At 29.7% G+C, this 27,020-nt stretch overlaps 5 protein-coding genes and 1 non-coding gene across 10 annotated transcripts; 2 read left to right on the top strand and 4 right to left on the bottom strand.

The window, feature by feature from the left end:
- Window positions 1–854: 854 nt before the first annotated feature.
- Window positions 855–10,878, top strand: LOC126850455 (transferrin). 2 transcript variants are annotated; one of them, XR_007687547.1, is made up of 16 exons: window positions 855–903; window positions 2,331–2,441; window positions 3,031–3,133; window positions 3,536–3,669; window positions 4,050–4,168; window positions 4,248–4,392; window positions 4,809–4,966; window positions 5,147–5,268; window positions 5,367–5,518; window positions 5,907–6,153; window positions 6,247–6,395; window positions 6,568–6,729; window positions 6,973–7,080; window positions 7,157–7,287; window positions 7,413–7,564; window positions 9,958–10,101. XR_007687547.1 is itself a non-coding variant. In XM_050593494.1 (16 exons), exons 1-16 carry the CDS (start codon window positions 870–872, stop codon window positions 10,129–10,131), a joined length of 2,205 nt encoding a protein of 734 aa, XP_050449451.1. In that variant the 5' UTR covers window positions 855–869; the 3' UTR covers window positions 10,132–10,878. The 2 variants fall into 2 exon arrangements, 1 of the variants encoding a protein (XP_050449451.1); XM_050593494.1 differs by having other exon boundaries at window positions 7,409–7,564; window positions 9,958–10,878.
- LOC126850462 (isoaspartyl peptidase/L-asparaginase-like) lies at window positions 7,446–9,951 on the bottom strand. Its single transcript, XM_050593507.1, is given in 6 exon segments — window positions 7,446–7,583; window positions 7,782–8,344; window positions 8,742–8,903; window positions 8,936–9,144; window positions 9,208–9,439; window positions 9,533–9,951. Coding segments are annotated over 5 exon segments (1,248 nt in total). The 5' UTR covers window positions 9,692–9,951; the 3' UTR covers window positions 7,446–7,583; window positions 7,782–7,858.
- LOC126850453 (cytoplasmic dynein 2 intermediate chain 1) lies at window positions 10,017–16,344 on the bottom strand. 2 transcript variants are annotated; one of them, XR_007687546.1, is made up of 17 exons: window positions 16,205–16,344; window positions 14,803–15,573; window positions 14,533–14,652; window positions 14,302–14,468; window positions 13,959–14,109; window positions 13,724–13,864; window positions 13,524–13,664; window positions 13,127–13,438; window positions 12,887–13,059; window positions 12,601–12,814; window positions 12,360–12,511; window positions 12,151–12,290; window positions 12,011–12,069; window positions 11,782–11,936; window positions 11,564–11,696; window positions 11,188–11,488; window positions 10,017–10,164 (listed from the first exon to the last, which is right to left on the bottom strand). XR_007687546.1 is itself a non-coding variant. In XM_050593491.1 (16 exons), the coding sequence occupies exons 1-16, from the start codon at window positions 16,214–16,216 to the stop codon at window positions 11,366–11,368; spliced, it is 2,964 nt and encodes a 987-aa protein (XP_050449448.1). In that variant the 5' UTR covers window positions 16,217–16,344; the 3' UTR covers window positions 10,349–11,365. The 2 variants fall into 2 exon arrangements, 1 of the variants encoding a protein (XP_050449448.1); XM_050593491.1 differs by lacking the exon at window positions 10,017–10,164 and having other exon boundaries at window positions 10,349–11,488.
- Window positions 16,345–16,457: 113 nt separating this feature from the next.
- LOC126850465 (BLOC-3 complex member HPS1) lies at window positions 16,458–21,008 on the top strand. The gene is made up of 8 exons (XM_050593511.1): window positions 16,458–16,827; window positions 17,044–17,312; window positions 17,640–18,121; window positions 18,253–18,880; window positions 19,311–19,449; window positions 19,808–19,921; window positions 19,990–20,078; window positions 20,585–21,008. The coding sequence occupies exons 1-8, from the start codon at window positions 16,687–16,689 to the stop codon at window positions 20,760–20,762; spliced, it is 2,040 nt and encodes a 679-aa protein (XP_050449468.1). The 5' UTR covers window positions 16,458–16,686; the 3' UTR covers window positions 20,763–21,008.
- Window positions 20,650–25,974, bottom strand: LOC126850467 (BRISC complex subunit FAM175B-like). 3 transcript variants are annotated; one of them, XR_007687549.1, is made up of 8 exons: window positions 25,767–25,974; window positions 25,534–25,624; window positions 24,372–24,687; window positions 23,718–23,858; window positions 22,789–23,110; window positions 22,237–22,616; window positions 21,594–21,927; window positions 20,650–20,772 (listed from the first exon to the last, which is right to left on the bottom strand). XR_007687549.1 is itself a non-coding variant. In XM_050593517.1 (7 exons), exons 1-7 carry the CDS (start codon window positions 25,851–25,853, stop codon window positions 21,861–21,863), a joined length of 1,404 nt encoding a protein of 467 aa, XP_050449474.1. In that variant the 5' UTR covers window positions 25,854–25,974; the 3' UTR covers window positions 21,328–21,860. The 3 variants fall into 3 exon arrangements, 1 of the variants encoding a protein (XP_050449474.1); XR_007687550.1 differs by having other exon boundaries at window positions 20,658–20,758; XM_050593517.1 differs by lacking the exon at window positions 20,650–20,772 and having other exon boundaries at window positions 21,328–21,927.
- Window positions 25,975–26,682: 708 nt separating this feature from the next.
- On the bottom strand, window positions 26,683–26,766 carry Trnal-cag (transfer RNA leucine (anticodon CAG)). Its single transcript has one exon. It is a non-coding gene; the product is annotated as a tRNA-Leu (tRNA).
- Between the last annotated feature and the right edge of the window lie 254 nt (window positions 26,767–27,020).

Genomic DNA, 27,020 nt, shown 5'->3' with positions numbered 1-27,020 from the left:
TAGATTGTAAAATAAAATATTTGCTTTGGTAATATCTATATTTTTTTCTTAATTTTTGTATAATCTTTATATCTTCAAAATACGGATTTAAAAAACATGATTTGTAAATAATCTTCTCGATTAACTTGTAATGTCAAAGCACGAGAAATTGAATTTATAAATTTCAAATGAGAATAATTCGCGATATTATTAATAAATAATTATTAGTATGAATCATGTACATAAACTGCAATTACATTCCTATTAAAAATTTAAATAAAGAAATAGTCTCATCTGCTGAAAAAATATATGAAAGTAAAACAAACTATATACTTCTATCAATTATAAATGAATGGATCGTGGTAGAAAAAACATGAAACTACTCTTTCATAAGAAGCTCTCTTTTTTTATAAAATGCAATTTTTCTTTTATGATTCAGATATTCATTAATGTGTTCGAAGTTTTAATTATCTTGAGTAATAAATCAATTTCTTAATCAAAGACCATGAATTCAATTCCTCGTGTTTTGACAATGGTATAGTGGGGATAATAATAACAACACACACTAATTCATTTCTAAAATAATAATTAAGTGTTTTAAAAATCCATTAGTATTTTTAAAGCTATTATAAGAAAATCAGAGAGAAACACAGCGATCATAAGAACATTTTCTTAATTTTTCAGAAATACAAAAAATTTGAAGAAAAAATTCAAAAATATAAAAGTTTCAAAGCATTTCCCGTATAAACAGCGGGCTCTTGGGCTCTCATGAGCAATGTCACTTTCATAACATAACACGCGTCGTACGCATTATAAAGAAGCCTCCCATCCCCATCTCTCTCTCTCTCCCACCAGATTTAATGTGATTCCAGTTTCCTACACACGCACACATGCAAACACTGGACGAAATCGGTTGGATCAGCGGTAAGCATCAGCTGTGTGTGATCCAAGTCGCCGGACAGTCGGAAGTTTCGACCGATCATTAGTGGTGTTTTTGTAACATGCGTTGAAGATTTTAAAGTTCAGTGCAAATTTTTTTCTATTGGATGATATTCTCAAAGTCGGATTATTTTCTACAAGCATATTCTTAGCTCATCTCGACTATTCTTTTTTCTAAGAACGTAGCAAACAAGACGAGTGAAAAATCGTGATTTACTGCATGAATGAGAATTTCGATGTTAAGGTACGCAATGAGAGAATTAGTGAAAATTTGGAGCCGGCTCTTTGAATCGAAATGTCATCGAAATGTCATGAGCATTGTGTAACGTATTTGAAAATTGCAAGTTGTATTTAAGAACAGTTTAAATATTCAAAGATTTAGACATTTTAATATTTATTATTTATTAATTATATGTTGTACAATTAATAAATAATAAATATTAATAATAAATATAAAAAAGAACATTTAAAAAATATTACTGCTCATTGGAATGTTTTTAAAAATATTTTCAAAAATATTGTTTTGCTTATGGGAGAGATAAACATTCGGTTTTGATTACAATCAACTGCGATTTGCATAAGTTTAGCAAAATTTGGATCGGTTCGGTCTATTATATAATAAGATATTCTTTGTCAGCAAAAAGTTTCAAGGTTAAAAAGCGAAAGTATATATGATTCGTCGATGTATATTCGGCGTCGGCAAAATAAATGTTCTTATATCAGAAATGAAAAAGAACATTAATGTTCTTACTTGCTTTGCAAAAAATTATCGTTAAATATCTAATATTTTCTTAAATAATAATAATTCCAATATATAACAACTTAGTTTTACGAGAAAAAAATATACAAAGTGTCTCATTAACACGAATATATCTATCTTGCTTAAAAAGGACAATTACAATTTTCAATCAAAAGCTGCTTAAAATATAATATATAGTAGATATAAATTGATCGATTAGATCGTGTGGATATAGCTAAATGTTACCGCAAATAAATATTATTCAGAAAAAAATTATTTTTTTGAACATCTCTTTTCTAAATATATATGTGATCATAAACATAATAAATGATACATTAACATAAAAAAATGTTAAAAATTTTTTAAATTATAAAATTATAAAATTATAAAAAACAATTTTAAGCATGTATAGAATATTTGTTATTAAAATATATTTTATTATATATGTGACATATCAAATATGCATACATTAAGTAAATTTGATTGTATGCATGTTGGTTTGGAAAAATAGAACTCGGTGATAAGTTTATCATAATATAACGTGATTCTCTCCATAGTTAGCCTTTATATGATAGCGATGTTAAATGAATCTCGCGAATGTAGACTTGTTAATTAGACTCGTTAAAAATTTCTGTTCAAAGAATTATGTAACAAAAAAATTTATTCTCAAAAGATATGGCGACAAATCCGAAGACAATCATAGATTTTTGTATATCTCACTGGCTTATTTTCATGCTTGTCATCTTTGTAAATATCCATGGATCTGTCAATATCAATAAAAAATGTAAGTATGAAACCAAAATTGCGACGATATTATCCGACTATAATATTTATTATTATATTAAAATTTTTTTAAATATTTTTTTTTTCATCACTGTTTGTATATATATATATATATATATATATATATATATATATATATATATGATTTTTCAAAATATTATGCAGAAATATTTCTATTCATAGCAAAATAATATTAATAATAAAGAAAATATTAATAATAAGATTATCTCACGAGAAGAAGATTGCCAATTTCATTGCTAAAATGTTAAACTGTAAAATTGCTAAGTGCGTCACGCGAGTTATTGTTTTGTCTTAAAAGGAAGTTGGAAGGTTGTACGGTCAACTATTAGTTGCCTTCCGCGTTTTTTTTTTTTTCTTTTTTTTTCACAAGATAATCACCGATAAAAACATTTTTCTCGAGGAATTTGTAAAGAATCTTCTAACAGTTCTTATACACTAGTAAAATTGCATGCAATATATTAATTCATAGAAAAAAGCATAATAGAAAAATATCAATAAAATTAAAGTAATATTCGATTTTTTTTTATTTCGAAAAATAATATATTAAAAAATACATTATGACGTTTTAGGGAGACTATGCGTAGTGAAAACTGATTACACTTCAAAAAGAATTATTTCACTTTGTTCGAAACTGGATGAGAGTCCAATAGTATGTGTCATAGAAACTGATAGGCAAGTATCATAAATAATATAATTTTTTTTTTAATTTTAGCTTTGATCTATGAAAGTTTTCTTTCTCGAGAAGCCATATCTTTCTGTTATCTTTTTTTTCAACTATCAAAAATGGCGATGATTATTTCCACAACATTTCTTGTGATTAAAAATTAACTAAAAATTAAATTAAAAATAAATTAATAATATTAATAAAATAACATCTTATAGTAATGATACACGACAATTACACGTATTATATAATATATCAATAAGTATATTTTAGGAGAATTGCATTTTTTTTTCATTTCTATAGATTGCTACGGAGATATGACCTTTTCAGAAAGATCTATTGCTCGGCTCGATTAATTTAATTTTTTTTTATGCAAGCAGAATGTTCATATAAAAGTAATTCTAATTTAGGTTCGGTTGTATACGACGCATAATTGGAGGTGATGTTGATTTTACTGTACTGGAGCCAGAAGAACTTGTAGCGATAAAAAACTATTACTTATACAAAGTTCTAGTCACGAGTGAATTAAAACTCATCCAACACGGTAATTAAGATAAAATTGTATGCAGAGTATTTTACTCTTAACGCATTAATTTCGACGATTGATAAATTTTCCGATTTATTACATTATTCTCTTATCTTTACTACAAAAATGTCGAACTTTGCAGTTTTTCAGTGCGTTTCATAACTAAGTCTCAAATAAAAAATTTAAACATCTTTGATAAAATATAAGTTACTTAAATGTTATATTCTTCTTTTTTGTATATATATGTATTATTATTACATAGATTATTATCCTGAAATGATCCTGAAAGTATTTATACTTTGGATTTTCGAAAAAAGAGTTACTTTGACATTAACTTGATGTCAAAGAATCTATCGCTAAAATTAGAACAACCTATTAAAAGAGCGTTTTTTTTTCAGAAGCGGAGCGTTTTCAAATAGTAGCCATAGCGCATAAAAATGTGCAACGCATATGGGACATTAAAGGCAAGCGATTATGTCATCCCGGCTTCGACAATTGGTCTACAGTTATTTCAACGGTTAGCGAGTCTTTCCTATATGAGCACGTTAAAATTGTTGCACTTACCTGGTGTATTATCAATCTCTCGTATATTTCAGTATCTCGAAAACTTGATAATTCGCAAAGAATGCGATTTAAATATGACACTATTCGAGAATAGAGTGCATGGTTTATCCAAATTCTTTGAAATGGCTTGCATCGCTGGCCCGTGGTCGTCGGACACAATATTTGATTATCAACTGAGTATGTATGAAATTCTAGAAATATAAACGCATATATTAACTGTGGAAATTATAATTAATAGTGTGTTTATCTATCATATACAGGGTGGGCTCAAACTTTTCGGCCAGACTTTGAGATTTTATTAGAAAATTTAATTCTTAACAAAAAGTTTCTTATAAACATGGATCAAAAAATGCATCCTTAAAAAATTACCAAAAACCTCTGAAATCACGATTATTTTATATATTGTTACAAATATCAGGGAAATGCGATAACCGTGATTTCAAAGGTTTTGTACGCTAACTTTTTAAGGAAGCATTTTTCGACCCATGTTTATAGGAAACTTTTTGTTCAGAATTAAATTTTGTATAAAATCTGAATGTATAGCTGGATTTTTAGATCTATCCTGTATAAAGTCTTATTATTATGATTTATAGAATCTAAATACAAGAATCTCTGCGCCGCGTGCGACAATCCAACCAGTTGTTACAACACCGACAAATATTATGGACGGGAGGGTGCTCTATTGTGTCTTACCGATAATATGGGAGACGTCGCTTGGGTCAGATTGGACGACGCTCGTGTGCACTTCAAGGTAAAGATCAGCTTATCATCCATATTTGATCCGATCCATATCCTTGACCAAGAAAAAAAAAAGAAAAAAATCAATTCATAACAACTTGAAGCATCACATCCGCTGATCCAAAAAGTCTCTATGGCGGATTGTAACGCGATTCTTTAACGCGATATTAACATCTATTGTGGTTTGATGCAGACTGAGATGGTCGATAGACGGGATTACAAGTTTCTGTGTCCGGACGGTACCACAAAGCCGCTTATATTCGATGAACCATGCGTTTGGATATCAAAACCGTGGCCAGTCATCATAGCTACAATGTAAGTGCAATTTTCTTAATTTTAATTCATTTTAATTCAACTTTGCGAAGATACACAAAATTGAAGAATCAATTATCAATCCTTATACTTCTCTTTAGGCAAAGTGCTGCGAATATTGCTCAAATGATGAGTTCGGTTCTCAATACAACGTTCTGCTGGAAAAGCACCATGTTGCAGCTGATGGAAAATTATTACATCACTGTGGCCGATGTAGACACACTAGAAGTACCGTCCGATTACTTATCCCGATGTAATGTACATGTATACATATCGTATAAAATTTGCAACTTGTATGTTTCATATATTTGAATAATATAATTTTTCCTCGCGTTTCAGATAATATCCGTTTAATTAATGTAAGTTTTTACGATGCAAGTTTTTTTGAGCTGCACAAAAAACGCTTGTGCGATTAATCCTTATTATCATCAAGAATATATTAACAATTTAAAAACAATTAATTATTAACTAAGATTTGTGAAGAATTTCAATAGGTTCAGAGAAATAGAAATCAATTAAAAAATATTTAAATTGATATAAGATTTAAAAACGCAATATTCAGGAATACATTTAGAAATATAAAATATTAAATACCTAGTGTTGTTTGTCCTAACGTTTGTCCTTATATCTTCCGATTACAGTCCCAAATTTCATGAGCGCTTATGCTCGATCGGGTTGTCAGCCTTCAAGAGAAGTGCGGTGGTGCGTGGTGTCCAATCTCGAGTCGCGTAAATGTGACTCGTTGAGAGCCGCCTCTATAGTTTACGGTGTTGAACCGATGATCTATTGCTTCCAGGAAAAGAACAGAGAATCGTGCTTAAAAGCCATACAGGACAATCTAATGGACATCTTTTTCGTGCATCCTGAGGAACTTCTTGAAGCTAGAATGTAAGTATGCGAAAATCATGCTGACGAGGAAATATGATAGATGAAAATGGAAAAGTATTTCTCCCCTTTATTTTTATATTGTTCTTATTATAGGAAAGGTTTAAAGCCTATCGTCAATGCGATGACTAATGCAAAAGAGGAAATAAATAGAATTGTGGCAATTGTAAAAGTTAAGTCCGCATTTACGACCATAAAGGATCTCAAAGGTGCCAAAGCGTCTTTTACGGGATACAAAAGCATTGGTGCGATTCTCTATATATATTTATATAATATATATATATATATATATATATATATATATATATATATATATATATATATTTATAAAAGAATTAGAATATATTATTTTATCTTCTAATTATATTATTTTTCAATCGCCGAATTGTTTTTGTTTAATTATTGATGTCTTATCAGGCTGGAACGCTTTTGTAACATTAATGAGAAACATATCAGACGAAAATTGGGATTGTTCAGATGCACAGGCTGTTGCAAAATTCTTCAAGGATAGCTGCCTTGTCAATATTCTCGATAACAACGAAGAGCTTCCAGCTAATTTGCACTCTTTATGCAAAAAAGGTAATTATATGTTGAATGCATAGACGCGATAAACGATCATAAAGATATAAATAATATATAATGTACAGATCATATGTGATAGATCATATCTAAATTTTGCACGACATGTAATGTATAAGTGTAATATGAATCGCGATCAAACTGGCATTGTTTTCTGAAGTTAATAAATCCAGTGTAATCACATAAAAATGATTAAACAAACAATACATGTGAGTAAGAGAAAATAATTAAGATTTTATGCAGATATGAAGCGAACAAACGATGATTTAGATGCCTTCAATTATTTGACTTCGGGTATCGTCGACGTTGCTTTCGTTAATCTCAAGGCCATAGAAAGCAAGACAGAAATCGGTGAGTTGTGCTGATTATTTTAGTTTACTAATGTCTTTTGTATTATTTCTAACACGTACCTTTTATAATATTGCAGGTGATTTTTATCACGAGAAGATTGATCATAAGAATGTCAACCGAATGCCCAAGTATAGGATATTAGGTCCGACTTTGACGGATACTTCGCAAGAAGTTCCGTATTTGCTCGCTTGGACAACTCTTGGTTCGGTATAATTCTTTCTTCTTTAATAGTAATTTAATATTAGATACATTGTGTGAATAATAGATTCTTCTTATTCTTTCGACTTATAATTTTGCTTGTAAATACAGATTTTTTCTGTCTTGATAGATAGTATCGAATGAGAATATGACGGACTTAAGACGCCAGGAGATTTATTCCATGCTGCTCGAAATGGATAAGCTGTTTGGGAAGAAAGTTAACAAACAGTCACCTGCGTTCTTACTTTATGGACCTTACGAAGGCAATCTCAACATTATCTTTCCCGTAAGTTAAACATGAAACACTGAAAATAGAAAATTATGTAGTTTAATATTGGGGACAATAAGGAGATATTAAGAAGATAAACTTGAAGCAATGACATTATCGTAAAAAGATCGATAAAATGTTCTCAAACTGATTCTTTAAAGCTCGCTCTTGTCCTATGGAGATTTAAAGAAAATAAGTAAGTTAGAGCAACAAGAAATATTTTGAAGAGATGTACCCAGAAATGTACCCATTGAATTTGCAGTGACTCTGACTTTGATCAAGATTGGTAAGATTCTCTGCTTAACATTTCTGCTAATCGGAATTTTCGCACATGCAATCTAACGGACGTTCGAGAACGTCAAGTTTCTCCGAAAATCTTTCATTTCTCGCGCATCCATAATAAACGTAGCCTTTGTCGCAGTATGCCCAGGGGAAGTGCGTGCATTTGAAAGATATAGATGGTACTCCTTCGGCGGTCACTGCGATCACGCCCACATCAGGTTTCGGTGAAGATACGCCAATTTTTATTTCGAGATCCCGTAATACTGCGGTGACCGCTTCATCGATCGACGTTGTCATACATTGACGAAGGATTTGCTGTGCTGGCGCGTATTTGTAGATAATTTTGTCGCAACCCGAAACAGACACCGAACCATCTTGATTAACGTAAATGCCGCAACCGATCGCTGTACCGGTCGCGCTCATGCTTCCGTACAGTTTTCCCGCTTCTCCAGCTGTCGAAGTCCCGCTGGCGAGACGCTTTTTCCGGTCGTATGCCACTGCTCCGACCGCGCCGAGCTAATAATATAGTATTCTTTCCGATATATATCTCATATATCTCACGTAGCTCGTGTAGTATAATTGTAACATGAAAATATTTTTATGCAATTAGTATGAAATGTTCGGATCATAAAAATATTCTAAATCCACAATAAATCTGTCTAGATTTTATATTATATATTTGTGAAGTAGACAGAGAAAACACTCTTTCTTTTAAATAAAGTATAGATAAATAGACTTATAGAGTAAAAGCAGATTAAATTTATAATTTAATGAAGTGCCATATTAGATATTTAAAAACAAGATCTTTTAAATTTTTGGAATTTAGGAAATCTTAAAAAAATTCTATTAATTTTGCTCGAACATTTCACACATGTACAAATCTAGAAGAATATAATGAATATGATTAATCAACCTGTAAAATATCAGGCTCGATTATCAAAGATTCATCTGATTCAATGATTTCCGAGGTAACGCTTTTTTTCTCCTGTTCATGTCTTTTGATTACACATCCCGGTATACATTTCTTCGTATCGCATTGTTCCTGTCCGTCTTGTAACAGTGTCTTTTTCGAATCGTTCAATGTTTCTTACATTTGATATCATCAATTTTACAATTAATATTTTTTAGCAATTATATTTTTTCTCCATTATAGTCTTTATTTTTACCGTTATCTCCTTCCTGTAATGATGTTTTTAAATCAGTCGTTACGATCAATTGACTAGGCGACAAAGTGGGAAAATTTGATTCCAAGGCAAACTTTTGCGCTCCATCTTCGACTATCAACATGTGTTCCGTTTTTTTCAGGACTAGTTTGGCTGTAAGAATGTTGAGTGTTTTGGTCATTTTACAAAAATAAACATTTAATTATTATGACAGACCTAACGTTATAGGATGTGCTATATTTCGAACGGCGCCTACGCAACCCACGCGTAAATCGTCTGTCATTATCGCAGCGTCCATCACAACTTCGCCGTTAGCGTCTAAGGAACCTCCGTACGCGCAATTAAAATACTTCTTGCTCTCCATGTGACAGATCGCACGCTCGACTGCGTTCAGCGAACAACATCCTCTAATCAGATCGCGATACGCTGCCACAGCGGCATTTTTCACCTGCATTCATTCATTGATTATCGTGTATTTTTTTTCTCTTTTTCTTATAAAACTTTTGCACATTGTTCGATATAACAAAAACAATAGTTTAACCTCGTCGAGCATAAATTTTCGCGCATATTGAGGAATTTTCCCGGCGCCTCCATGAACAACGATAACCGGATCCGCCCGCGACTTTATTTTTTTCCTCTTCTCCGTTTCGGCCTCAATTCTGGCCAATATCTCCCTGATCCAGACACAATAATCACACATCGTGTCATTAATATGTATCCTTGCAATTTCAGAATTTTTATCACTTTCAAATTTTTTATACAAAAAAGTATTTTCCGGTGTGTCTATTAAATGAGTTAAATACCGATAAATTTTATTTAAATTTAAAGTGCATCTTTTCACAGATGTGTCATTTACAAAAAAAAAATGCGATGTTATATTATTTTTGTTTACAATAAAAAATATTACAATATAATAACGTTCTGATCTAATTATAAATGTGATAAATGTAGATTTTGATGTTGCAGAACAACACGCGACATTTAGAGTTACATGGTCATCAAGTACTGAGAGGACGCAATTATGACGAAATCATAGAAGATTTTATGAAGCAAGAAGTTTGTAGTGCCGCAAGCACATGGATCTCTCATTTCCAGGGAATTGTTTCCCTTTATATGATTGTTGTCATTATTCTAAATTAATTGTTGAGCTGCTGACATTGAACTATATGCTCTCTAAAAACAGATAATACAAAATAATTTTTTATTGATAGTACAATCGATAAAAGTCTGGATTTGTATAAAAGAATAGATTTTTTTTACACAAAGTTTAATTTTTGAGAAAATAAAATTAAAAAATTGTAAGATTAGTAATCTTTCCTCTATCTTAAGCTTGTATAATTTTGTGTCAATGACACTGCATGTTGTATGTTGGTGGATTCAATAATGCAATTATTAATATAAAATTCTAAGAAATACATATTCTTTTAGTGGTCTGATTATAAGACCACTATTATATATAAGACCAGTCTTGAAAGAAAATATATAATCTAAATATATAATTTAAATATATTCTTTGTATAATATATTTATAAATTATATGTTTATTTTTATATTGAAAAGTAATTGGGAATCCAAGCTCAAAAATAATAAGACGTTATTAACTGTCCAATTTTTAAAATAAATTTTCTCAAAAATAAAATGTGAAAAAATTTTATTCCATTTTTAACTTATTTTTATAGATAGAATCATCACTTTTTTTCAATGGTACTATCAATAATAAATTATTTGTAATGAAAAAAACATGACATCAAATCATTTAGACTATGTATAAAATGTTACATATATCTCAACAATATAATTTTATTATTTCATTTTTATCCTTTCTCTTATATTTATATTTTTTGTACAATACTAATAAATAAATGTATATATATGTATATATATAAATGTGTTATAAATACTATTATCTACACTGGACGGTACTTATTTTCTCTGGATGGAATTGCGATAAAGAAAGATACATGTGCAAAAATCTCACTCATTATTCAACTAGCTTCCATAGAGTGTACAAAATTCTAATTGTTTTCAAACGTGCTTCAATGCACACATTAGAAAAGTTTAATTTCATCAGAAATTACTAAAGATTACTAGTACATACTTGTATAATTAATTCGGAAATATGCGAGATTGTCTCTTGGTTAAAAATATCAAAATATTAAAAATGCGAATTTCAACTTGTATTGAAATGATACTTACCGGATATCTAATATCTAAATCATCTACATTTTAAGCGCACGTATATATTGGAAGTATAAAATCCATAAATATATCCAATTCTTTAAAAGTATTAATAATAATTGTAATTCTAAGAGATCTTTCTCTTCTATTAGTGCCCTTCTATATTTTCTTTTCACGAGTCCATATTTGTTCTTATTTATGGAACCGAAACATATCGCGAAAACACGTTCAATTCTTGTAAAAATTCTTCTTTTTTCGAATAGTAGAAATCTTTTTTCAGTTTGTGTACCTCTACATTACCAGATTCGGTGCCAAAGGCCTGAAAAAATATATTTCAAAATGTAAAATGTATAGAAATCTCTTTAGAGTATAAACTTTATCTGTTTAAACTCACCAAGTATTGATTCATCATATCTTGATCTATTATGCAAGGAGACAGCTGCATACTGTTTATCTTTCCCTCCTTTTGCATAGACAACATATGTACTGGACTGGTGTCATTCTTACTTAAGTCCCATATATGAATTCTGTTGGATTTTTAATTTTCATTTATCACATCATCTTATTCATCATCTATATATCTGTTCTTTTTTATTTGTGAAAAGAACTTACCGAGAATTATTGTCCAGGATATATATAGTCAGAGGTTTCGTCTTTGACCATTGCAAAATTTTAATTTTGTTCATACATTGTTCATTTTTTAATTGTACGATCGGTTTTTCCGTATTCAAGTAATGAAGTCGAATTGTTCCGTCGTTGCAACCGATCTAATCGACATAAAGATCAGATTGATAGGAATCAATTAAACTTTTAAATTTATAAATAATAAAAGAAGTCTTACCCAGAAAAATGATTGACCAAAAGGACAGGTGTCGATGCAAGTTGAACTACCACATTCACCTATAATTATTATTTATTATTTAATTATGTAATTAATAATTTAATCATATTCTTCAATGCAATAAAAAAACTACGACTCACTTATTTCAGTTGGTTTGTACATTAATGGATTAGTTTTGTTACCGATATAAGTAGCATGCAAAACATTAGTGCTGTTAGTCACGACATAAATATTATTTGTACTCGCGCTGTCCACATGCATATCAATAAACGTATTCATTCTAGAAGAAAGACGGATAGTTAAAAATTTTGGGTATATATATCGAGATTTGCATATCTATTATATTTACATCTCCTTGTCTCTTCCTGTTAAAGACATTTTCTGATTCTTTACAAGTCTTATGTTACCCCAGTGAGAGAGTCCCAAGTCATCGATATTTATACCCATATTATGTACAATACTCCATATTATGAGATAACCATCCTCATCTAAACTACATATCTGTTAAATTTGTTAAGAAATGAGGATTAATAGAACTATATTTTCTAATAGTAAAATGTTAATATTGTGATCAATGACAGAGTAGTAACCTGGATAGGGACAAACTTATTGCCACTTTTTTTAGCAGAAACGGTCTTAGATTGCACACGTATCGCGACAACTTGCGATGTGTGTGCATCTAACTCCGTAATTCCTGTTGTCGTATAAGTGGGGGTTCTTATCACCCAATCCAACTCGTTAGCTTTATCAGTAATTTTCTGATGCCACATCTCATCATCCTTCAGATCCCAGAGACTCAGGGACCTATTTCATTTTTTCATTTTTAAATTAATACAAAGAAATGTAAAAGCTTAGAAAAAGATTCAAGTCCCTTACCCATCCTCAAGTCCGGCGAACACTATGTCGCAATTCGTTAAATGAAAACAACAAGCGGTAATGGAGCTTTGCGAATAGAATAATTTCTTCGGCATCGAAGGTTCGGAAATGTTCCAAACGCATCCAATGCAACAATCGGTGATGTAATCCTGTTTGCTTATGGTTTCTATCTCCTATAAAAAAAAATTATTGTTTTAAATTATTTTAAACCACAGTTAATAGTATAATAGTCTCACTTACCTCTTCTACAGAAGCGTGTATAGTGAGCAGAATCTTATTGGAAACGTTCGAATAGTGTATAATTTTAACCGGTCTAGTAGCTAAGAACGTCACTGAATCTACAGAGAGTTTCACAAAACCATCACTAAACGATAATCCGTCTACATTGTTTTGAAAAACGGTACCACCGTGTTTTTTCTCTTCCAGTAAGGATAGTACAACTGCGCCCGCGCGATTAAGAAAATCATTCAACTGTAATACATCATATGATGGCCGTAATGTAAAATTTGTATCATCTAGCTCATCCAAATCGTTTCCGACACCATTTTGTTCCTGTAAAGTTTAATAGAAAATTTAGAATAATAATTCTGTTTTGTTGAATTTATATCAAGTTCTCTAAATAGAGAATAATTAATACCATTCTGAATAAGTTTATGTCCCGTTTGTCACGTAATTCTTTTCTACAGATTATAGGAAATTGTGTCCATTTATTCTTACTATGTACTTCGTCCGTTTGTATTTCGATGTCCATATTATCATCGCCAGTTTGTGTACATACCTGGTAAAATATAATATGTTATAAACCATTATACAATCATAATACAATACGTTACATACTTGTTGAGTATTTAGTTTCCCATAATTTCTTATAAATTCATCATAAGGTATGGGATTGCACTCTAAGAGCGACCATTCCATAAAATCCAGTTTTATCATTTCCAATAATTCCTCACCTCGGCTTCGAAGTTTTCTTAAATTCTGAAAAAAAAAAAAAAAAAAAAAGGCAAACTTGTCAGAATTTAAATAAATAAAGTACACAAATTATATAATACGTTCTTATAAAATGTATCACCTCTTCGCCTTGATTTTCTTTCGATTTACGAAAATCGATAAATGGTATTTGCGACAATGGCGGAGATCTAATAAAGTCTCCGGAGCGACTATCCTCGAAACCTTCATCGGTAGATGACGGCAAAGATTTATTTTCTACCGGTCTGTCATCACTGCTCCAAAAATAAATGCGAATGCGTTAATTTGACCACACATTTTTATTTTTCTTACAACAGAACAGAGAGACATTAGAAAAACATGCAACAAAATGCTACATAAAAATGTAACACTCAGACAATAAGAAGCAAATAATAAGATTGCATATAAATTATTTTTCTTGATATTTGATTTTAGTTATCACAAACCTAAACGTTTTGCCAACTGGTTCTCTTAATTCAGGTAAAGGCGGCGTGTTGGATTGATTTACGAGCATAGATTCTACCCGTGCCGCCCGTTTTCTCGCTTCCGCGAGATCGTAGTGTCCCGAATCGAGCATACGTTCTTCTTCGACTTTCGTATGTTCCGTGTTCTTCTACAATATGTAATATATGTATAAAAATATATATATTTAATTATATAGATATAATGAATAGTACCTTTTCTCGAGAACGCAGTTCGATAGGTTCTAGATGGGAACTGCTTTCACTGCTATCTGACTTTTCGCTAATTAAGGAAGGATCGCTGTCGGTGCATTCTTGAAAGTCCGACTCATAATCCTGAAAGAAGTGGCATAATTTTATATTCCTGACTCAGTTTCAAATAAATATTTTTAAATTTTTTGAATAAATTAATTTGTGTGCAGTTTTAAAAGCTTATTAAAATTCTAGTTCTTATGTACAATTCTTTTTTTCTTTTATTTTTTTTACCTCAAAATCGTCCTCATAATCATAGTCTGCCTGATCCGAATCTGCTTGTGCATCAGGATGATCAGATGGATCTGTTGTGATATTTTTCTTTTGCTCTATCTTTTCTGCTATTTCCGGTCTCTTTACAACACTATGCAGCATTCTTACTTCACTGGGACTTAATGTTCTGGATTTCCTACGCTCTCTGGATGACAATTGTGATTTAGCTTGATCAAGTACAGAAGAATCTTGCAATTTTTCTTTATCTCTTGATGTTCGATGCACAGTCTTTTCGTTAGATTTAATATTAAGCTTGCTCGCAACTGGCTTTGACATATATACTGTACTAAGGCCTCTTTTTTCTGAATATCCCGTTTGCTCTCTAGATTTCCTCTTCTTGACTGTACTATCATCATTTAATTTAATAGCATTTTCGGATTTCGTCTTAGAACTTGTATTCTTTTTCGTTAATAAGTGACTAGATGAAGCATTATGTGGACTAGATTTCAATATTGAGGATGAAGAACTTTGCTTGACAGTCTTAATCTGAGAAGATCCAATAGATGGTTTACTAATATTTCTAGTTGATTGTATTCTATTTGTGATGGAATTCTGTAACAGTTTTGATCTATCTCCATCTCCTCTGTGCTCAATAGTATGAGATTTTCTTGGAAGATTAGACTCCAATTTTTTCGTTGTTTCTGCATCACTTTCCTTGCCTGATAGAACTTTTGATCTTGATCGTGTACGTATTTTAACTTCATCTTTAAGTTCAGTTTTCTTAGTAGCTCCCTAAAGAGAAATAAAATATTATTAATATAAAAAAATTTAATGACAAGATATGAAGTAAAACTTTATAGGCATATATATTTTTTTCTTTGTGATAACATCTTATATAATAACAATCTTATATAATAACAATAATTTAACTACGGACTATGATTTATTCTTTTTTATCTCTATATTTAAAAAAAAAAATTTTTATTTTTATTTCAAAAATATATATACATTTTGTGTATATTTCTTTTATATTTGTAAAAAATGAAATTTGAAAAGAATTGTTGTAGGAACGACATAAATTTTTAAACATTACTTTCTACTAGGATTCTAATTTTTTTATCATTGATCCTCATGAATAAAATATCAAAACAATGAGTCATGCGTTCTATAGTTGATGAAGGATGTGTATAGTGAAGTTTTAAAATGGCAGTAAATACAAATCTATTTCGCCTTATTATAATGATATTCTATCGACATTCACATAGTAAAAAATGTCAATAGTTTCGAGGTTGACGTATGTGCGAAGGAATCTTGACTGTAAAATGTCAAACTGTAGTAGTAAAAAATATACTAAATAATACTACAAAAATTGTAGTATATAATTCGATAATTTTGTTAATTTCCAAGTTTTCGACGTACTCACTTTATTAGACATTATGCAAATTAATTAGCGTTGACAACTGCGAGCGATCGTAGGGCAACCATGATGTAAACTAATGCGACTATAGCGCTTCGAAAGAACACTTCGCAATTATTCACACAGCACGATATCGATAAATGATAAGAATATTTTTACCCGTTGAAGAGAGGTTCATTTGGACACAGTATGATCGGACAACTACTCATATCAATCGATGCCTAGGGTAACCTATTTGATTGTCCAATCAAAAGATCGCATTTTCAACTAGCCAATAAGATTTGATTTCATCTCGGAAAAGTATTTTCCATAGTCTGTCTTGCCGACTCGTGAAATAAACAATAATCAATAAACAATACTGTCTGCATAATCAATGAGAACAGGAAATCCAATGAAAATAGTAGTTCTGTTTATTTGTGGTAGAGATAATCAGGATTGACAAAAAGATATTTGACAATTATACATTATTATATTGCAAACAAGAGTAGATGTGTGAAACTGTAAACGAAATGAAAGGTATATTGATATTTGATCATTTGAACGATGTATTATTTGCAAAATGCAATAAAAAATTCGCGAGTCACATCTTGAAGCTAGCAAGGATGCAAGGACTGCTCGATGACGATAAGGTAAGATTTAAAAACAATGAGATGATTAATTCTATGAAGAACACTTGTCAAAGTTGTACATAAATTCTTCTAAATATTCTTGAGAAAGAGAAAGAGAACAGAAAAATTATTAAAAAGTTATTACAATATTTAGATGTGAAAAAAATAGGATTTTAACGTAACAAACAAATTGTTGATTATAAGTCGTTAATAAGAAAATGTAAATACTTTTTGTAGGATACCAGAGACTTGAAAAATTCCATACTAAGTCCCAATATCATAATGCAGCTGTTTTCACCCATTGTTACTTCTCAGCATGTAATGTCTTCACAATTTGGAAATTCCTATACCTCTATGAAATTTGAAGATGGAACTAATATGGTATTCGATGAATATATTGGCTATACCTTCATATATATTGCCACGAAAGAAATAGAACTCATGAGACGCACACTGGGCGTATGTGTATCCATTGTACGGCATGTCTGTGGTCCTGATATTGCAATGTTAGTATGTAGTTATCATGTTGTAGTTGGTAGTATATAATAAAAATAAGAATATAAGAGATTGTAAAAGTTAGTGGCAAGTATATTAAGATATTATACAATGACAGTAGCTTTTTATTTCTTATAAAGAAGAAAATTTAGTAAAGATATTATATTTAAAATTAAAAGTGCAATGCTTAGTACACATTGTATATTGTAACCAAGCTATAATAAATGGTTGCTATGATTAATAGAATAGTAATGATAATGATTGTGTTATAATAGCAATTTTTGCATTTAATCTTTAATTAGAAGCATCTGAATAATTAATTGCTTCCTTCTTTGCAGATTGAAAACCAATTGGCAGAAGGTGTGTCTGGTATCTTCTTTATTGGATGCGTGGTCTAATTTAAGAAATTGCGAACAGAGTGTACTTACGGAAGCGGTGGAACAGTTGTCTGTAAATGCAGAAGTAGCTTCCTCAGTCCTCAAGGTGCTGCATGATGCCTGTGACAAGTTGAAGAGTTCGCAGCCCGAATTTAGCAATTTACATGTGCTACTCTTAGTGGGTTCTAAGTTTTTGTCACTGTATTCCAGCAAAAACGCTCATGATTTATATGCTTCGGATATTTTGTTGATGATATTACTGTGCTGGGTAATAAATAATAAACGAAAGCATCGATTGGAGAATAATGATGATAGTGAAAGTAATGATGATGACAGCGATATCCTATTACCAGAGAGCAGTGCTTCCAAAAGCGATGAAACGAAATTAAACTTTGGAGCCAAACTGGCTACTCCTACCTCAGAAGATATTACAGATCTCTTTCGTAAGTTCTTACAACACATTACTTGCTTTTGTTAATGGATATATTTCTTCATTTAACATAATAGAAAACTCGAAGTGAATAAGAAATAAATTTAATTTAGATAGATTACAATTATCTTTCATTTATTATAGGAGGTTCTAGAGATTCTTCCGTGAATGAAGGCCTTTCGTCCTTGACTGATGATGACCTTTATAGTCAATTGCTCCTCCTTGGCTGCCAGCATAACTACACAGCTAATGCAGTTCACATCTTCGAATTATCAAACTCTATCAACTTAATAACAATCGTAGAAGCCACAAATCTTTCCATTTCTTCAGGATTATGCGACAGCTTCCATTATTTAAATCTGATAAACAATCTGCAATTTCAACGAGATCTCGACGAATTAAAGCCTGCTTTTGAAAACCTCGATATAGCGATAAGAAAAGTGCTGGAAGGAATTAAAAAAAATCGTTCTAATGTCAGTAATGATGTCGATATGTGTCAGAAGAGATTGCAAACTAAATGGGACTTTGTTCGAAAAAAGTATAGCGACTTATTGCGCTCCAAAGATCTCGAAGTGGTTCTGCAAATCGAGGCCAATATTTCCGGTTTCCTGGAAACTCTGAAAGAATTATTACGTTTAACTTGTTTTGATAGGAATTTTCTAAAGCAAGGAATCGATGTTCTAACAACAGTTGGTAGACTCGTAAGACAGAAGCTAAATGATTTCAGCGATTTTCTGAAAGTTAAAGCTCTGAAGAACTTCACATTAGGATCATATCCTTTTCTAAAAAATTTGAGTAACGTGATTATGATTTGTATTCCTTTCATCTAAAAAATATTTATTGGATAGTAAAATTTATTGAATTGTTATTTATAAAATGCTGATATAAAAAATTTTAATTCATTGATTTTATGAAATTTATAAAGTAAATTTCTGATATGTTCAAAAAACAAAAATATAATAGTACTTTAAAATAATCTCTCTTTTTTTCTATCTTTAGATTTTCTATATTCAATCAAATTATATAAATGGCTTCCTATTTTAAGAAAAATGACAAAAACATTATTAAAATTTTTCAATTATATATATTTTAGAAATTTATTTGAAAATACTTTATATAAAAATCACATAATATATAAAAAACCGATAATATACAAACATTTTTTATTTATATCTCCTTAATGCTATACATTTTTCAAGAACTTCCCTAACTATCAATAAGTATCTTGAAGAGTTTCCGGGTTTGGTACATTTCATCTACATCGACAGGACGACCCACAGACTTGTTGCACCCACGATAGATTTTACTAGTACAGAGACGCTTGCTCTCACGATGAAAAAAGTGAGTCCTATTGACTACTTATATATGTATACAAGTGTAAAATACCTGAAAATTATCCATCTTAATACGAAATCAAATTAATTTTAGATTGGAAATTTAGTTAGGTCAATTCAGATTAAATAACATTGATAACAGAGATATTTGATTTAACAGATATATTTAAAAAGATTCTCTCTCTTTATCAGTCTATTTGCTGAAAAACAAAACACAGGAAATAGCATAATATAAATACAGAATTTCTTTATGAGTTTGAACTATCTGAGTTCCATTTACCAAATAAAACTCGTACAATGATTTAGAAATCCTGGTATAAACATAATTAAAATGCTTATAAATAAATCTATTTTCTTCTTTTTAGATTTGGAACATGGTCGAGCAAAGTAGAATGCATTTACAAGAGGGTCATTTATCAGTTATGTGGAAAGATACCACATTCAATTATTCTTACTTTCTGTGGTTTGAGGATAATTCTGTATGTGAAAAGTTCTATCTATCTATTTATGTATATAAGTACATATTTTTTTTAAATATTTTTTTCAGGGCTGTTCACCACCAAAATGTAAAGTCTATCTCAATTATATAATGAAAAATTTTCCAGTACCAGGTATACTTTGTGGAGATTATTACAGGTAATATCTTTTTAGTCACATTCTTTTGAATTAAATATTTCTCTTTGGCCATAGAAAAATTCTTTTTTCTATATAAATTATAACAATGTTATAATTACTTGAATCTGGCATTAAAAATATAATTTTTTTGTTGCATTTTGTGCTAACAAGATAATTATCATAAATGTACAAAATCTTTAAATTTTTTTACTTTTAAAATGCATATTAGAAAATATGAAAAAGAAAAATAGATTGTTCTATTATTTATAAATATATATTAAAATCTCAATTTTTTTCTATTTAATATCAATGCATGTACAGAGAGAATATTTAAAGAATACATAATATATATATTTTTTAATTATATTTTACACACAACATAAATTAATTTTTTGTTATTAATAAAGAATCATTTTTTAAAATACTGATAAAATGCTACTTATAAAATAAATTTATAAAATAATATAGTACGAATATAATATGAAAAGATCACAAATATTTAAATCTTTCATTCTTTTTCTGCATAGAAAATTAACCGAGACATGTTTTCCTAAACTTTCGCCGAGCAAAGTTCGGATCTACGAACTATATTGCGTGCATTTAGGATTGACCACTTCAACTTGCGTTCTGGAACATTCCCGAAGATTGGCAGCTACTATCTGGGAAGTCACCGGGGTACCGAGCAATCTTGCAGATATATTCTAAAATTGCGTTCCTTAAATAAAAATTTTTGAATTGGCATCATGTCATTTTTCTATTTTTTAGATATTCTTTGAAGTATTTGAATTTGTAATATTTATATTCTATGTTATATATTTTAATATTTATATTCTATGTTATATTCTTACATTTTCTTTTCTAATTTCTATTATATTTTTACGATGTTTTAATCCTTAATATACTTTCGAAAAATTTCTAACAAAATAAAATGAAAATGCATTTCAATTATGACATATTGTATTTAAATTTCTTATTTTTATATTATAAGATTCCTATTTTTTCACTATGGCTGTATTAAATTATGATGCCAAAAACGAAAAATAATATAAATATTTTTATTCTTTTTCAAAGAATCAGAAGCATTAATCAGTATGTCATAAATTAACGAAAATTTTACACATACACTTAATTATTTAAAAGAAAATTTCATATACTTTTAGTATTCTCAATTCTATAGTTAGGCATATATATTGCAGCCAGATAGTTAACTTATATTAATTATTAAAATTAAATTATTAATTATTTTACTCATAAAAATATAATAACCATCAATTTGCAATTTGTTTTTATTTACAAAGTATTTTCAGTGTATACTAACTAAAAACTTTACATGTTATTTTATAACAAAATATATTTACTTTGTATAGAAACTCAATGGCACAATAAACAAACTGAAATAACAAACGTGAATTAAGAAACAAAATAGATAATTAATCTTTTGTCGAACACTTAATCAAGTTTTATCAATTTTTTGCAGAATTTAAGGCACCTATAAATAGAATAATTGATACAAAAATTGTTTTTATAACTTCTTACAATAAATATTCCCCTCTCAAAGATCAGGGGCAGTAACGTCTCCAGAAATGTCTTTTGATTCTTTTTAATTATGAGACTTCTCTTTTTTTCCTCTTTGAACTCTTTCAAATTTTTTTCAAATTCCTTCAATGTTGTATTTTATATAACAGAATTTCCTTTTTTTTATTTTTTTCAGTAAGGTTCTTTCAAATCTTTCTCAAATTTTTGAACGCCAGAAATTAGAGAAATATCGAAATAATATATTTCTCTGAAGTTTAATTTCTTCACTCAAATATCTAATGGTGTCATTGAACTGCACTTGTCCAAATTTGCCTTTTTTGTCATTTGGTAAGACCTATGAGGTACAATTAAGTATAAGTATTACTGAAATAAACAATTATTTGTTATACCATTCTCAATATAATTTTATTGTTTTAGTCGCTTAAAATTTAAAGGAATATCTTTGTTGGTAAAATAGTTAATTTCTCGAAGTAATCTTTTATTTTATAAATCAGTAATTCAGTCAATTTAATTAAATAAAAAGCAACAATATTATTTTTTCGATTTTACTTTAATTCTAATTAACTTCTTAGTTTTCTTTTCAAAAAATTAAAATTAAAAAAAAATTTTTTTATTTTTTTTTTATTTGCTTCTAGCCTCTCACCTGAGAACAGGAGATGGAGTAGCAGGGCATTCTGCGTCAGAGAAATCCTGTTCTGGAGGTGTGGTGCTTCTTTCGCGAGAAGAATGCAAGTGAGGTGTGACTGGAGTACGACGTATTTTCTTCATGCCCGACGTGAATTCATGATTGCCCCGACCACTACCCCTGCCTCTACCCAGGCTTATCTCACTGCCTTCTTGACAAATAGATTCAGTGGCAATTTCCGGGATGAAATTCCGCCTGCTACTGGTGAAAGAGTTTTGCATTTCTTGATGTTGATTACCACTTTCTTGTGGACTGTTGCATCCCAATCGGCGAGATTTTTCCGCGCTTTTAGCAATGCAGGCAGCAGTATTGCGGCAGGAAGTTCGATTATTGGTGGCCTAATTAAAGAGTAATATATACATATAAATGTGTTTAATGTTTCATTCTTTAATTTGAACATTAATATTTATCATTTGCAATTTTGTTGCTTAAATTAAGATTTGATTGAAATCGGACATATATTGTAAGTTATATTATTTAATATCTAAACAAATTTTTAAAATAACATACACAAGATGGGATGTCCTCTCTTTGGAGACGCGCATCATCACCGATTCTCATCTCATTTTTTGCCGCAGAATCATTTTTTTCCAAAAAGCAATTCTCCCTGCTTGCTTTAAAGATTCTATTATAATTTTCGCCATTGATTTTCGACTTTTTGGCCGATTGTTGAGCTGTAACTTTGGTTTTCAATTCGCGTACTTGCCTCTCCAATTCGGCTACCTCCAGATCGGATTCACACACTTTTGGGATTAGCGACATCAAATGTTGTTCAGCAGCTCTTTGAATTAACATAGCGGAGTCTAATCCACCTATCCTTGCTACATCCAAACTATAAAAAATACATATCTAACTGCTAATTTTTAATTATTGTATATTTTAATGTTAAAGTATAAAACGATGATTTCAGAATTTTTAATTTAATTTAATGCAACATTCTTATATAAAGCATATATTTTCTGATAATCAAATATTATTTATAATATTCGAATTAAAGTAACAAAATTCTTTTTCAAAAATAAGCTTCAATTATTATAAAACATTTACGATTTTTTAAGTAACAATTTGTAAAAATATAGAAAATAAAGAAATGTGCATGTATTTTTTAGAATTTAAAATAAAAAAGCTCGTGATATTAAAGCTGTATATATAATATTATAAAATATATAAGATAAACAGTTCACAGTATGCATTCCATATTTAGAAAAGCCATTAAAGAATGGATAATGTTAGATGCAATATTAATTAATTAACAAATATTCAAATATTTAAAGCTCCGAATTTCGAACTATAATATATATTTACATAAAATACATAAATACATAATTTAATTGATAAATCAATAGATTGAGATTATGAAAATGGTTTCTTATAGTTTGAGACAAAATATATTAAATGCAATAACGTAATAGTTATTACATTGATAAATATTTACTCACTTCAATGATTCTATTAGTTCAGTAAAACCATCAGGTGTGCGTGTAGACTTTCTAACAGGTGTCGGTTTATAATCTGAACCATCGTGTCTAGATGCATCATCTCCCAGATTGTTTATTTTTAAAGATATCGGTTCAAATATTCTGTAATAATCAATTATAAAATCAATAATAAAAGCAATAATAAAACCAATAATAAATTGTAAGACAATAATATAAAAAAGCTTTCATTGCTTATCAAAGTCGAAATTATCATTTTTTTTTTTAAATATATGAACATGCTTATTTATAAAAATATCAATTTAGTCATAAGGTATTTTAGTCATAAGGTTATATTTTAAATATAAATATAAAAACGATTGAATATAGTATTATACCAATCAAAAAAGAAAAAGAATCATATAAAAATATAATCTGAAATGTAATTTGAAATTAAATAATGATAATAATTTAAGTGCATGTAAATTTATGTAAAAATTCTCATAATTATGTTATAGCCTTTGAAGATATTTATTTATTAATAAAATTATAATAAACTAATTGATTTCACATCAAAAAGATTCAAATTGCAAAGAATTTACTTAGTAAAAGAATTTACATGAAAAATTTAAGTGAAAAAAGATTGATTAAGTGAAGAAATCTTGATATGATACTTACCCGCGTTTATTTTGCCTGAGAAACACATGGCGGAACTTGTGAGTACCAGATGTTTCAGAAGTAGAAGCGTTGAGAAGGCAAGTGAGAAAAAAATCTTCCTTGCAGCCATTTCCGCCAGAAAAATGCGAGGCAAATTGTTTGTGCAGAAGCTTATCTATACATGTAAGAGTCAGATTGGTTGTGTTTCTGCGAAAGCGGAACCAACCAATCACTTGTTTACTCTTATCATGCACAAAATCCTTCAATTTCTCCTTGTTGATACAAATGGAATCATGCACAATATCAGGAAAAGGACATGTTACAATAGCCTCCACATCTAAAAGAGTGATTAATATTTCTTAATAATATGATAAATTAGAAAGTAATAATATAAAAACAGTAATAATAATAATAATAATAACAATAAGTTATGATTAAGATATAAAAGTTTTTTTGGTTTAACTACGAAATGTTCTACTCAAATTAATTCTTCAATTCTTAGATTAATTCCTAGATGAGTCAGTTTTCCCTGACAATACAAACAGTAAAATAAACATGATATTGTCTATCTGAAAAAGTTTGATGTAAAACTTGACAAACTTGAATTATTAATACTTTAATTATTAATTCCAATATTATTATTACTGTTACTATCATTATTATTCCAACATCTAATTATTTTAATTTATAATCCGTCATTTACATAGTAATTGTTTTAAACAAACACACAAGCACTTTGTAGAGTTCTATATATTAATCTTTTACATTTCAATTTTAATACACAAAAACTTTAACAATCTTGATAAATACGTTCAAGTAAATTGTTATTCAACTAGATGAGCTCATAATATATTGATTATACTTTATACAAAATCGCGCGCTTATTAGATCTGTGACAGATTTTCTAGAAATTTAACTTTTTAATGATTCATTATTCTCTTTACAATGCCAAGCAATAATTTTTTAATTTTACGAATCCTGTTTTACGTATAAAAAAAAACTCGAGTTAATACATATTTTCATCGAAATCTGGGAATATTTTCAAACATTTATCATCTGTCCTATTTAACTGCACTTCTTGTATCTCTCTAAAATGATTTGATTTGCACTTTCTGCACTTGATCTCTCTTATCTTTTTCGTTGTTTACAAGTAGATATCAAGCATCGAAGCAATTACACTCACTAATATGAATCTTGACGGTTTCCACTTGATTATCGGAGTCAGTGTAGGTCTTGACGACAAATTCGAGCGCTTCCCCGAGAAGGAAGCCCATCTGTAAGATTACAAAACGTCATTTTCGCCGAGTGTAGAGGTTATAAGAGAGTAAAAACGCATCTAATTTTTTCAGCGACGAAATTTTCATCGGCAGAAAATCATGTAAAATTATTAAAAAGTTATGACACGATCGATTTTACCTGATTGCCGACACTGCGGACATTCTCGAAGAATAGCAGCGAAAGCGCCGCGCCCGAGATTGTAACGAGCAAGTCGTTATCCGCCATATTGACGACGAGTGCCTAGTGACATCAATCTGCCAACTCTTCCTCTCATGTAAGCCGCGCATGCGCCAATTCGTATCACATATATGCGATGTATGTAATAACGCGTTTAAAAGCCTTTTATAGAACATGTTTATATATATGTATGTATAAGATCCAGTTAACAGATGTATCTTGCATTTATCCAATATATATGTTTCCTATAAATAATGTATAGTTCAAAGTTTAAAGATTGTGCGAGATTTGTTCTAGTATGGGAAATAATTTTTCGATAAATAGAAACAATTTTTGTTATATGTATACAAAGACACAAGCTGCACATAATAAATATATATTTTCTTATATAACATTTATTAATTTCAATCATGAAATAATTTTTATTTATGTCAAATATTTATGAGAAATTTTACATTTGACATATCAATATATTCTATTATAATTATTCGTTTTATTTTACGACACTAGTCATGTCTTGACTTTAGGACCCATCAATGTCTTGAGTGAGCGTGAGTCTTTTCATCTGAATTAATGAACGTTACACCTGATCATTTGGCAAACATCTGGTAACAGTAAAGCTTTGATGTCGAAAATTACTCGCTGTTATTCTGGTTGTTATTATTGTTGCCCTATACAAACAATCCGAAAGATTTATAGAATAATTCTTGAAAGAGAAAATTCGTTCCTTTACTTGCTGGCAACAATCGATTCTAAATGCATCAAATGATGTGATAGTATATTGCATAATACTTATATTATTCTTTCGTGTATAATGTTTAAATATATGTATACTATAATCAAAAATTATTGTTTTATTTCTTGAGACAAAAGGATTTGTCAGAAGTGGGATTCGAACCCACGCCCACAGAAGTGGACTGCGACCTGAACGCAGCGCCTTAGACCGCTCGGCCATCCTGACGTTGTGTTGGTCCACTGATCAAGACTCATCGTCAGTCAGATAAAGCCTCGAACGAATCGTGCAGGTAAATAGTTCAAAATATAGAAATTTTTTTTGTATTAAAAAAATGTAACAATAAGCGAAAAGCTTCATATGAAATTTTAACGATAAAAGCAAAGAAGACAGAATGTTTAAAAGAAGTCCCAAAAAAATACACTCAATTATCGACTTTGATTCAATTTAGTAATTTGAAATGGACATTGACAAAATTTCTA

The sequence above is a fragment of the Cataglyphis hispanica genome, chromosome 6 (assembly GCF_021464435.1).
Source record: "Cataglyphis hispanica isolate Lineage 1 chromosome 6, ULB_Chis1_1.0, whole genome shotgun sequence".
Lineage (NCBI taxonomy): Eukaryota > Metazoa > Arthropoda > Insecta > Hymenoptera > Formicidae > Cataglyphis > Cataglyphis hispanica.
Note: the sequence above shows the minus strand (reverse complement) of the source record. Positions and strands in the feature narration are given on the sequence as shown.